The following is a 13128-nucleotide window of genomic DNA, read 5'->3' as shown; positions in this document are numbered from 1 at the left end:
TCCCCTAACAGAAAGATGCCATGCCTTGGCTTTATCCTCAAAGTCCAACACATAACGTAAAGTCCACACACTCTTGGACTTCCTCACACGTCTCACTGACCCTTGTCAGTACTTGGCTTTATCCTTAAAGTCCAATCCGGGTTACCTTCCTCTGAAGGCGGCTAGTGTCCTTACCAAGTCCCCCCTGGCTCCAGCCAGGCTTTGCACATGGACCTAAAAGCCCCTTCCTTCAGGAGAAGATCTCCTGAGCAGAGCAAAACACCCTACTTCTGCTCTCCCCGTTTCCAGCACACACACTGGAAGTCTAGAGCCAGTCTCTCTCTAGACTGCCCTAGACACACTCCACCCAGGTTCAGAGACAGGATTGCTTTAACCCCTGGAGCCACACCCACAGGTGGTAAGGAGTGTGTAATCAGCATCACACACCCTTCCATGGCTCTGCATGTAATGCAATCCTGTGGAACCACAGGTCCCAGCCAACTTCACATTGCAGAGCACCCCTGCTTTTGCAAACCATACCGGCTCTTTGTAATACAGCCGGTTGACACCTCACATACCCCCCCTCTGTTCAAACCCGTAGGGGAGAACACTTGCCAACAACCTGGGGCCGCGAGACAGGGCATCCCCGCTGCCATGCCCCACCAGTCGAGAGGGCCGTCCAAGGCGCCCAAGAGCATAAGTCCCTGAGACATCGCCCGACACTGTCACCAAACCCCGTCTAGTCAACCTAGGGTTAAAGGACATCCCATTTCCGGACCGTTCCCTTCCTGACCCCCTCCCAGGGTCACCGTAGTAGAGAGACACGTCCTCAGTCAAACCTACAGTCTTATCCGAACCTAGGCTTACTCGTGTACCCCCAGGGCTACTGTCGGGAACTCTAAGCTCATAGCGGCCACTATCTACAGTACATCGTAAGTTACTTCTCTGTCGGTGATTCCTTCTATCGCGTGTCTTAACTACTGGACCGACACGCCATCTTCCACTTCTGTCCCCTGAACAACGGGTGGAAGTCGGCTGCTGTCCCCCACACAGTTGGCGAAGCTGCTCCTCAATTTTCAGGTTTTCTTGCCTCAACCGCTCCATGTCGCGTACATGGTGTACCCGATATTCAGAAGGCTTCGAATGTTTCCAAGACTCTCTACGGTCCCGACACAGACGAACGGAACCATACCAGCTTCCCTGGGTATCTTGCTCTCATTAGCAGCAGGGATTCTTAATCTCACCAATCCCGCCTTATTCACCATGTCTTGCATGACTCGTCCAGTTCTTCCAATGACTCTCCCCACCAGAGCCCAGGGTACTAGGACGATATCTTCCGCCAGACTCTGCGCTTTCCTTTTATACTCTAGCTGTCTAGTGGCTTCCTCATTTTGCAGTTGGACCTGCCACTTCATACGAACACATGTGAAGTTCATGTCCTTTAGAATAGCCACCCGCTGCCCAGTAATTGCAGTGGTGGACAATATCACTAACTGTTCAGCCTCTGGAGTACAGTAGACCTCACACGCTTCCACAGCTCTCTTAAATTCGTCATGCATGCCCTCGGTGGCACACGCGTCTCTTAAGTCCTCAGGTATATCCACCATGCACTTGACTACAGAAGTCTCATTCATCCCTGCCGCTTCCACATGCTTGTCCAGTTTATCTTCCAGAGTCAGCTCTCTTTGGGCCTCCCCTGCTTCAACAAGTTTGGTCAGGATCGACACTCGCTGCTCCATCTGCTCCAATGCTACCTGGGACCTGGACTGGTACTCTGCCAAGCGACTTCGGAGCTCTGCCACTTCTTTCTCCAGCTCCCTTACTCGACTCTCAGTAGCCTGCCTAAGAAGTATCTCGTGATGCAGATGGTCTTTGCTTATCCTCTTGAAGGAGTCTTCACTTGCGGACCTCTCTGGTCTACGGCACCCTCTTTCCGAGACTTCTTCCACCTTTACACCTCTGGCATTTTCGTGGGGTTAAACTTTGTCATAGTCACCCCTCTCTTGGGTCTCAGCTGCTCCACCTTCAGCCGCCTCACAGATAAGTGGCTCGCCAGCTTGCTCAGAAGCGGGAGAGAATTCGGCTTTCAACTCTGGGGTCGGCTCCTTCTCCATGGCTTCATCGCACGGACCACTGTTGTCCCGATTTATCGGTTTCTCTGGCAGTACCTCATCGCTTGCCAGTATACCCGCCTCAGCTGCAGAACCTTTGGGTTTCTTACTCTTCTTACCCACGACCTTCTCTATATCCTCCATCTTGGTTTTACCAAGCAGGTCAGACAGGCTCTCAGTCCTGGATGAGACCTCTGGTCTAGACTTCACCTCCTTAGAGGCTCTCTTCACTTCAGCGCCAGCTGTTTCTTGGGTCTTCACTGCATTACCTTCAACTTCCTCTGGGGTCTCTGTAGTGTCACGCTCAGCCTGGGTGTCACACCCTTCAACATGGCACTCTGCTCCTTTTAGAGATTTGGGGCTGAATTCGCTGTCATCCACCCCAGCACCCGGTAGTTCACCAGTCTGCTCACCATGACTGTTGGGGATTATTCCTCCCCCCTCACTCTCCATGATTCCATTTCCTATACCACTCTCGCTTGACAGACTATCAGCTGCACCCGGGGAAATCATAGGGACCACCCCCATTACGTCCTTGGTTGGCTCCTTTTCTGCATTTTCACCCTGCTGATTTCTGTCGTTACAATGTGTCAGTTCCGTCTCTGATTCCTCTTTCTTTTGTAGGATATCACCGTCTGACTCTACCGTAGCAGTTGTTACTGGCACCATGTCTTCATTACCCAGGCATGTCACTTTCTCTGCACCCTCAGACGGCATACACTGTGCCCCCTCTCGGCGCTTATTACGTCTTCGGCGTCGAGAGGTTGTTTTACCCTTCTCGCCCATCTGTACCTCACTGTACTCGTTTGTCCCCTTTCTAGAGTCGGTGTCTTTACTGGAGTCATCATCACTCCCCCTGGTATCCTGGACTAACATGTCTCCGCTTAACCAGGTGTCAGTCTCCTCCCCTGAAACTACTTGGGTTTTAGTGGTCAGACTGTCACTTCCCTTTGGAGACGTCATGTCACTAACTTGAGGAGACCCTCTATGTCCCTTGGTCACCCCTAACTCTGGACAGTCCTTATTTGGAGGTGCCATCTCCTCTTTGCACCTTAATATACCACAGGGGATCGGTATAACCTCATACGGTAAACAGGCTGTCTTAGGCAGTGGCCGACTCATTCCTGTGCAATCGGTCCCGGCCTCTGTCTTCCATAAGTCCTTAAACAACTCAAAGCCCTGTCCTAGGATAACTGGATAGATCAAATCCCGAACCACACCCACGTCTGGGCGCCCCATACGGTCGGGTGTCTGAATCATCACTCTGGCCAGAGGATATTCTTTAGTGGTCCCATGCACACAGCTTCCTTCTATTGTCCTACCATCCATAAAATGGAGATTGGGCATGGGACTCACTAAGGTCAACCGGCTCCCCGGGTCTAACAGACCAAACACACGTAGCCCATTCAAGTCCACGGAGCACTTCTGTGGCCTCACATCGGATGGATAGCCTATACCGCAGGTAGGACATAGGTAAGGCGAACCCCATTGCCCCTTGCTATAGTCCACCTGTTCGGCTTGAGAATGCTCCACCCCCTTGTGGGTCATCAGCGCTTTCTGAGGCGCCGCCCCCTGTTGGGTAACCACCCCCTTCCAGGACTCCGCCCCTTTTGGGTAACCATTCCCTTCTGGGACTCCGCCCCCTTTTGGTAACCACCCCCTTCTGGGACTCCGCCCCCTTTTGGGTAACCATTCCCTTCTGGGACTCCGCCCCCTTTTGTGGTTTCCATGCAATGTCCTTAGTCCCCAGTTCACACCATTTGCCCTTGTCTCCCTGGGCACCCAGTGTCCATACTGGCCCCCGAAGGGAACGCTCAAACTGGTCCATGGCTGCGACATCGCTACACACTGACAGCTCCTGCTGTCCCCGGACCAGGAACTGGTACAGCTCCTCCACAACGTCCGCAGGGACCATTCCCTCTTTTTGACTTTCAGCCCCCACTGCTGTCACTGGACCTCCTAGCACATGCTGTTGGTGCTGCTGGCTCTGCAGCAGCTGGTTCGGGAGCCCTTCCATGCTGCAACGAGAAGAGGTACAGGAGGGGCGCTCCAATGGGTAATACCCGGTGGTCAAACACAGGGGGGGTTAGAGAACCACTAACCTTTCCGGGTTGTACCGCCCGTACAACCAGGATCTCCAGCCTGTGGTGTATCGCTGCTCACCAAGCAGGGCCTCGCAATTCCGCCTGGCCTAGAACCTCCAGTCACTGGTCTCTCGCCACTGCAGCACAGAACCCTGCAGACCCGCTGATTCACCGCCAGCAGCTGGAGCACGCTGTCCCTGTTCGTGGACTCGCCGATCCACCGCCAGCTGCTTGAGTGCGCAGATAAAAATTTTCGTGGACCCGCCAATCCACAGCAATACTTCCTAGGCCGTTGCCCTTAGCAACCAGGCTGCGTTGCCCCTAGCAACCAGACCGCCTGCCCGCATTCTCCACCATATGCAACGATGTGGGGCCCCGAGTGTATGGGGGCCACATGTCAGGTATCGGGATTAACGCACACCGGAACAATTTGTCTCTTTAACAGACCATATGGTTTATTAACAGCTCAAATAAACCATGCTAGGTCCCCTAACAGAAAGATGCCATGCCTTGGCTTTATCCTCAAAGTCCAACACATAACGTAAAGTCCACACACTCTTGGACTTCCTCACACATGTCACTGACCCTTGTCAGTACTTGGCTTTATCCTTAAAGTCCAATCCGGGTTACCTTCCTCTGAAGGCGGCTAGTGTCCTTATCAAGTCCTCCCTGGCTCCAGCCAGGCTTTGGACATGGACCTAAAAGCCCTTTCCTTTAGGAGAAGGTCTCCTGAGCAGAGCAAAACACCCTGCTTCTGCTCTCCCCGTTTATAGCACACACACTGGAAGTCTAGAGCCAGTCTCTCTCTACACTGCCCTAGACACACTCCACCCAGGTTCAGAGACAGGATTACTTTAACCCCTGGAGCCACACCCACAGGTGGTAAGGAGTGTGTAATCAGCATCACACACCCTTCCATGGCTCTGCATGTAATGCAATCCTGTGGAACCACAGGTCCCAGCCAACTTCACATTGCAGAGCACCCCTGCTTCTGCAAACCATACCGGCCCTTTGTAATACAGCCAGTTGAAACCTCACACCGATTAGTAATGAGGGGGTCTTATAGACCCCTACCCAGTACTAATTCAGGTCTTCATGGCAGCTGTGATCTTTTTTTTTTTTTTTACAAATCACAGCTGTTACATTAAGCCCTTATATTACTCCAATTGCCACCATATCAGGGCAGTCGGGATAAGCCGAGTAAGCGCCAGGATTGGTGCATTTAATGGATGCGCCAATTCTGGGCTGGCCATGGGCTGCTATTTTTAGGCTGGGGAGGACCCAATAGCCATGGGATTCCCAATCCTGTGAATACCAGTTGTCTGCTTTATCTTGGCTGGGTATCATAATTGGGGGCCACGCAACGTTTTTTAAAATGATTTATTTAAATAATTAACAAAAGCCACATGGGGTCCCTTGTATTGTGATACACAGCCAAGATAACTCACACAGCTAGAGCTTGTAGCTGTCTTCTTTAACTGTGCTGGGTACCAAAATACGGGGGACCCTACGCCTTTATGTCCAGTTATTTATTTTTACACTCCCCTACTGGGACCCAAACAGCTACTTTGAGGGCAACCAATCACATATACGGTCACAAAGGGTAAGTGTGGGATGCAGTAAATATTCCTGAGATTTAATGAGCGGACCCGGAATCAGTGTGACAGCTGCATGGAGACTTGGATTAACTAACTGTCCTGGTTTAATCCACATTTTGCCTCTTTTTTTGTTTTCCAGGTGGCTGAGCCCAAACAGTAACACGGACTTCCCTGAGACGTCAACATTCGGTGTCCATTCACGGACACTAGGTGTCTGGTATGGACCCCCAAACTTTAGAGTTCTAGTTTGCCCCTCAATTTTCATGTGGTTTGTGAATATAAACCACCTCAAAGTATCTTGGTTAAATACAGATAACAGCTAAATATCCACATCAGAACCAGTTTACTGATGAATTCTTAATGTTAAGAGCCAAGTGGGGCAAAATTGCGAAAGAAAACCAATTGCAGATTTAATTTTAAGTAAAAAAAAAATATTCCCCAAGGTGCCCTTATTCTTTGCAGTATATACAAATTTCCTTCCATTGAATTTTTATTATTTTATTCTGGATACCTGTATTTTGCTTTTTTTGACAATATGTGATATTTTTAATACAAAATCAGATTGTAGGGAGTGACCTTGTGCTTTCTCATTATGTTGGAAACTTTTTCTTCAGGGTGCCCTAAATAGCGGCACATACCATCCAATTTGATCTAGTTAAGCGGGCTTTACACGCTACAACAAATCTAACGATATGTCGGCGGGGTCACGTTGTAAGTGACGCACATCTGGCATCGTTAGTGTTGTTGTAGCGTGTGACAGCTACGTGTGATTGAACATAAAACCGTTCATTGCATACACATCGTTCATTTCCATAAAATTGCACGTCGGGTTGTTCAATGTTCCCGAGGTGCCACACATCGCAGTGTGTGACACCCCGGGAACAATGAACAGATCTTACCTGCGTCCCGCGGCTCCCGCCGGCAATGTGGAAGGAAGGAGGTGGGCGAGATGTTTACATCCTGTTCATCTTCGCCCCTCCGCTTCTATTGGCCGGCTGCCGCGTGATGTCGCTGTGACGCCGAACGTCCCTCCCACTCCAGGAAGTGGATGTTTGCCGCCCACATCGAGGTCGTATGGAAGGGTAAGTACGTGTGACAGCAATTAATCGTTTGTGCGACACGGTTAACAAATTGGACGTGTCGCACATACGATGGGGGCGTGTCACATCACATACGATATCGTATGCAGAATTGAAAGGTGTAAAGCAGGCTTTACTCATTATGATCAACAAAATGATATTGTGGAACAAGGTAATAGTATTTGGATTTATTTTCAAATCATGAGTTTTTTTTTATATTTGCACAGGAAATACCACACTCATCTGTTGCAGTTTGATGGAGAAGGTGGATGGCGATTTGAAGAATTGGATACTGCCACGCGGTTATCATTAAGTGAAGAAAAACAGAGACTTGAGTCTCAGCTTGCTGGAATTCCTAAAATGCAGCTGAGATTGAACGAACTGTGTAAAATACTAGGCGAGGACTCAGTGCTCAAAACTGTTTGTGAAGATGAGTAGCTACAGTATTTCAGGTGTATAATGTCTACTCTGTATATTTTTTTGCAAGAGTTTACACAGATAAAGACTATAATGTATTTTGTAATGAATGTACTGTGCATGGGATGAGGTATTGGAATTTGGATTGAAAGAATGAATGAATAAAAGTACAAATAAATATTTAAAGAGAATATTAATATACTTAAAAATTAGATGTGACAATATTTCAGATTTACAGAATCCAAACTATAATATGAGCCCTTTGCGCTTTTTAAACCAGTCAAATTCAATAGATTACTCCTTCTTGTAATGTAATTTAGGGCATGTTTAGCTACAGTAGGAGTTACTCTCCATTTTCCCCTGTTACAGTGGATTTTACCTCCAGTGCACTGCAATGTAACCAAGTATTGACATTGTACTTCCCCTACTGGAATCAACCATTTTCAGGAAATGCCAGCAAGGAAAGGTAACATATAAGTACAGTATTATTAGAGTAATCACACAGATTGGATTCACCCTCAGCATATTTCGTCACATACCTCAGTTATTTTCAGTATCCATATATTATCCATTGTTATTTTCCACCTATTCTTCATTTTCTCACGTCTAACAAGTACCCGCTGCCTATTTTCATGGTGGTAACTCTGGCTGCTCTAGCTATTGCCCTTCATACAGCATGCAAAATAGTTATCTACTGGAAACAGAAAAGCTACAATGAATTGCATGATTATATTAATTTCTGGAGTAGATGTAACGGTAATTTATGGATAATTCTCTTCCAAGATAAAAAATTACCCCTTTAAAAAGTACATTATAAAACAATATGAAAGACATTAAAGGGAATCTGTCAGCAGGTTTTTGCTACCTCATCTGAGAAAAGCATGATGTAGGCAAGGAGATTCTGAATCCAACGGTGTATCACTTAGGCGGGCTTTGCACACTACGACATCGCAGGTGCGATGTCGGTGGGGTCAAATTGAAAGTGACGCACATCCGGCATCGCATGCGACATCGTAGTGTGTAAAGCCTAGATGATACGATTAACGAGCGCAAAATCGTCGTAATGGTATCATCGGTGCAGCGTCGGCATAATCCATAATTACGCTGACACGACGGTCCGATGTTGTTCCTCGCTCCTGCGGCAGCACACATCGCTGTGTGTGAAGTCGCAGAAGCGAGGAACATCTACCGGCGTCACCGCGGCTTCCGTAGGATATGCGGAAGGAAGGAGCTGGGCAGGATGTTTACATCCTGCTCATCTCCGCCCCTCCGCTCCTATTGGCCGCATGCCGTATGACGTCGCTGTGACGCCGCACGACCCGCCCCCTTAGGAAGGAGGCGGGTCGCCGGCCAGAGCGACGGTCGCAGGGCAGGTGAGTGCATGTGAAGCTGGCGTAGCGATAATGTTCGCTACGCCAGCTATCACACGATATCGTACCTGCGACGGGGGCGGGGACTATCGCGTGCGACATCGCAGCATTGGCTTGCGATGTCGCAACGTGCAAAGCCGCCCTTAGATTACTGGGTGCAGCTGTTCTGCCACAATCTTTAGCAGAGCTGGGAGCTCTCACTCCCACACCACACTCTCTATAGAGATTATACATTGACAGTAATGTGTCAATTATAGCAGGGGGCATGTCACACTGCCATGTGTGTGACTTTGTGGTGCCAGCAATGATAAGGGTCCTGCTGCTTAAACAAACATAGCAAGTAAACAACAGATTAGACCTTCATAAGACAGACAGCCCTGAATTTTTTGTGTTAACCCTTGCAGAGTGCTGGCTTCAGCTTACATAGCAAAAACCTGCTGACAGATTCCCTTTAAAGGGGTTGTCCACCACTGCCTTCACTGCCCATCATAAAATAAAAACACTTCATACTTATCTTCCCGATCGGTGCTATTTTTCACATGAATGCTGTAGCCATATAGTGGCTGCTGATCTACTGCAGCCTTTCAGTATTCGGTCAAAGCAGAAGTCTGATGGAATAGTAATGAGTGACTACAGCCGATCAGTGGCTGCTGATTGGGTGCACTGACCACATCATAAGTTATGTGACTACTGGGGAAAACTGCACTGACGCCTCAGAAATGGCATCAGTCCAGGCGGTAAGTATGAAGTGCTTTTATTTTATATGCACTGAAGCTGTTAAGTGGTTGTGTAGTAGTGGTAAACCCCTTTAATCATGCACCGCCTCCACCGATCATGTGCTAGCCATAACATAGTATATCACTTTTGTTGATTTGTTCTTTTAAATGCTTTTCTAAGTCCATTGTCTGGGGAAGCAAAAATGCTAGAGTGGAATTATAATATTTCCATTTTAGTAAATATCTACAGTACATTGCTTATAAAACAATTATTTTCTTATAGCTCAACTATATACCACTCATGTGCTATTCCTCCTAGAAATGTATGAGTACATTGGCATAATATTACTACTTACATACACAGTCAAACTCTGTCAGCACTGATTGGACAATATTAGGGATGATCGAATATCACAAATATTTGGCAATATTCGGCTTCGCGAATAGTTCGCTGCTATGCGAATATTCGGTGCGCAATGTAAGTCGATTGGAAGCCCGAATAGTTGCTATTCGGCAACTATTCGGGTTTCCCATAGACTTACTTTGCGCATTGAATATTCGCATATCGTCGAACAGTGGTGACCTATTCAGCGAATATGGGCGTTGCCGAATATTTGCGGTATTCCATCATCCCTAGACATTATCAGATTGTGTAGAAGCATACACCCAACTGATAATGCTTATTTAGCAATTTATCAGTACATTTCTAGGAGGAATAACAGCACTATGTAGAGTTCTAAGAAAAGATGCGTCAGAGTTATTAGTTTATGAGAAATACAATTATTTCCTGAAATATGGCAGCAGAGTTAACAAGTCCTCTTTAACTAAAGCAGGAAGTTTATTCAATTTTCATTTGTCATAACAGTAGGTTAACTAAACAAAATAATAGAACAGGAGCTACCTTGTATGTACATTGCTTATAAACGTGATGGTCATATTAATTGAGTAACTTAGGATAACTCCAAGTAAAACCTCATATTTAATTCACCAAAACAGAGAAAAAACGGGTAGGAAAGTGAAGAAATGAGAGGAGAGGAAAGGAAAGAAACTAAGAAAGGAAAGGGGAAGAAGAAGGATAATACTTCACCTAAATGGTGATTGCTCAATTTTGGATGCCTCAAAGACAAGTTCTTTTTAAACTGTTATCATTTTTTAGTAAAAAGTTACTATTTTTCTCTATAAAATTATTATCCAGACATTGCAAACATAGGATTTTTTATGACATAATTAATTTATTTTGCCTCCTTCTGTCCTAAATACTATGCTGCTGTGCTTTTTGAATACTGAGTTTGTTTTTTAGAATCTTCCTTCAGCTGCTTTTATGCAATATCCATACAGTATATTCAACCATCTGTGTACGGGAATTCTGCTGTATGAGTACTGGGGTTGGGAACTGGGAGACTCAGACACAAAAAAGTTATTTATGCAAACTGAATATAGTTGAAATTGCCAAGCAGCAGTTGAAAGGAGCTTCTAAAGAAGAGTAAAACGAGCATTGAAACAGCACTACAGCATAATATTTGGGAGAGAAGGAAGAAAAAAATTAATGAAGTATTTTAAAAAAATAACTGTGCAATGCCTAGAGCATAATAAAATAAAAAGATTAGTTACTTTTTCATTTTACGATACATTTTTTAAGGTGTTTTTTTGTGCCAGGGCAAATTTGGACAAGCAATATAGCAGTCCAAATCCTAACAGTGAGTAATATACATATTGATCTACTTGTGGTCATATGACAAGCGCTCAAACCTGCAAGCAGACCCAAATCCTAACAGTGTAATATAAAGATTAGTATACTTGTGGTCATGTGACAAGCGCTTTAATCTGCAAGAAGAGTCAAACCCTAACAGTGTGTAATATATAGACTTTGGCATACTTGTGATCAAGTGATGAGCACTTTAATCTACAATCTAACAGTATGTAATATTCAGATTGGCATACTTGTGGTTATGTGATCAGCGCTCAAACCTGAAAGCAGAGCCAAATCCTAACAGTGTGTTTATATTGTCAAAAACGTGCTCTGGCCTGAAAAAACCCTTAAATAATATAGCACAAGAATTGTAGTGTTTGATTAGCTTACATTGCATTTCTGGTCTACTGCATATTATAAATGGAAAGATATGGAAGAAAATGGTATGTGCCTTTATATACATTTATATATATATATATATATATATACACAGTACATATTGTGTAAAAAGACTTAAGCGATCAAGTGATTAGTAGCAATATTAAAATGGCAAATATCATCAATGTTTCAGTTGGTAATATTTCAAAAGTGAGATGAAATTTTGGCCAAACATTCATGGAGGCTGGCATAATGCTGCTCAGTAATGCTCTTTATGAGCTATTTTTACCCAATCTGTCACACAACTGTTAAAGAACACAGAATGGACTAACATTACTAAATTAATAAATATATCCCACATTTTATAAGTAAGGTAAAGACACACACTTGTTTATTACATTCTTTTACCGCCATTTGATACCTCCTCAGTATGCCACCTCTCCTCTATGCTGTGTTGGTTTACAGGACTGCAGTGGTTTGTTCCATCTACAACTATTGACCCAGGAAGCCATTACTGCTCTTAGCGCTCACGCCAAAGTAGCACAATCCCTGTCAATCATCTGATAGTTATTAGATCGGTATAGTCTAACTCATGACACCTACACCAAGGTTTATTAATATGAAACTTGAGAAAAAGCTGTTATTTTTGTACATTACAAAGGTAAGCGATTGGGTTGGATGTATCAAACAGTATTTTGGTTATTTATAATAACATGCAGAATTAAAATAAGTAAAGCAGCTGTTGTTTTTTTGGTTGGGGTATAAAAAGTAGAATAGCGTCACATACTAGAAGGTATGCATAATGGGGCTGCAAGACACATTGACCAAAAGGCCTATCTTAAAAAGCAAGAAGATCCAATTACCGAAATTGGTAGCATTATCTAGTTTTAAATACAGTTTTCTTACCTCTCTATGGTCCTATACCTGAAGGGTATGTATAGGAATTCATAGAAAATTAACTACATAATACACAACCGGTCCTTATATACTATATTTATATTGCAGTTTAGAACTATTCAAGAAAGAGAAATCTAACGGCAAAAGAATCACCTTTAGAACAACCTAATATTTAACAATGAATTGTGGGGAAAAATAGAATGCAAGATATAGTTAAACCAATATATATTGGAGAACAGAATATATAGAACTGTAGCATGTGAGAAGCTGAAAATTCAATGTAACACGCTAGAAATTATGTAACATGATTTGCGAATGTGATGGCAATAAAGGCATGACTAATTAAGAAGTTAAGATAAAAGTGTTAATATCAACTGCCTAACAGGCCTCTAAAATTGTACTTAGTCTAATAAAAAAATACTATGAATGACAAAAAAATTAAATATTTTATTACAGAAAAACAATATATTTTGTCTGATTGTCTTTTATTCAGAATACTGTTGTCAAATTACTAAAATACAAAAACAAATAAACAGCAAATGTGTATCTAAATAGATAAATGGTGCCATAGATTATCTTGTGCGCACGCAAAGACAATATCAAAATGCTGTAAATATATTGAATAGTCTCTCAATTCCAATATTAAGGTGGTTTGAATAATGTGCTGTTGACTGATAATTAATAAGTCGACATTAGCGGGAATAGATAGCAAAACCCAATCCACATATTCCCTTCGTGTTGCACCTGTCAATCAAATAGCAGCGCATTGCTGGAACTTTACTTGCACATATTTCTGAAATAAAGAATCC

At 44.5% G+C, this 13128-nt stretch overlaps 1 protein-coding gene across 1 annotated transcript in view; it reads left to right on the top strand.

Annotated features, from left to right (window-relative positions):
- ABCD2 (ATP binding cassette subfamily D member 2) overlaps positions 1 to 12783 on the top strand; it is a 121381-nt gene extending 108598 nt beyond the window's left edge. The window contains exon 10 of the mRNA XM_075345136.1: positions 7079 to 12783. Coding sequence (XP_075201251.1) covers positions 7079 to 7289 — 211 coding nt within the window. The 3' untranslated portion in view covers positions 7290 to 12783. The remainder of the gene's footprint in view (positions 1 to 7078) is intronic.
- Positions 12784 to 13128: the final 345 nt, after the last annotated feature.

This window comes from Anomaloglossus baeobatrachus, chromosome 4 (genome assembly GCF_048569485.1).
Source record: "Anomaloglossus baeobatrachus isolate aAnoBae1 chromosome 4, aAnoBae1.hap1, whole genome shotgun sequence".
Taxonomy (NCBI): Eukaryota; Metazoa; Chordata; class Amphibia; order Anura; family Aromobatidae; genus Anomaloglossus; species Anomaloglossus baeobatrachus.
The sequence above is the reverse complement of the archived record's forward strand: the minus strand, read 5'-3'. Positions and strand labels throughout refer to the sequence as shown.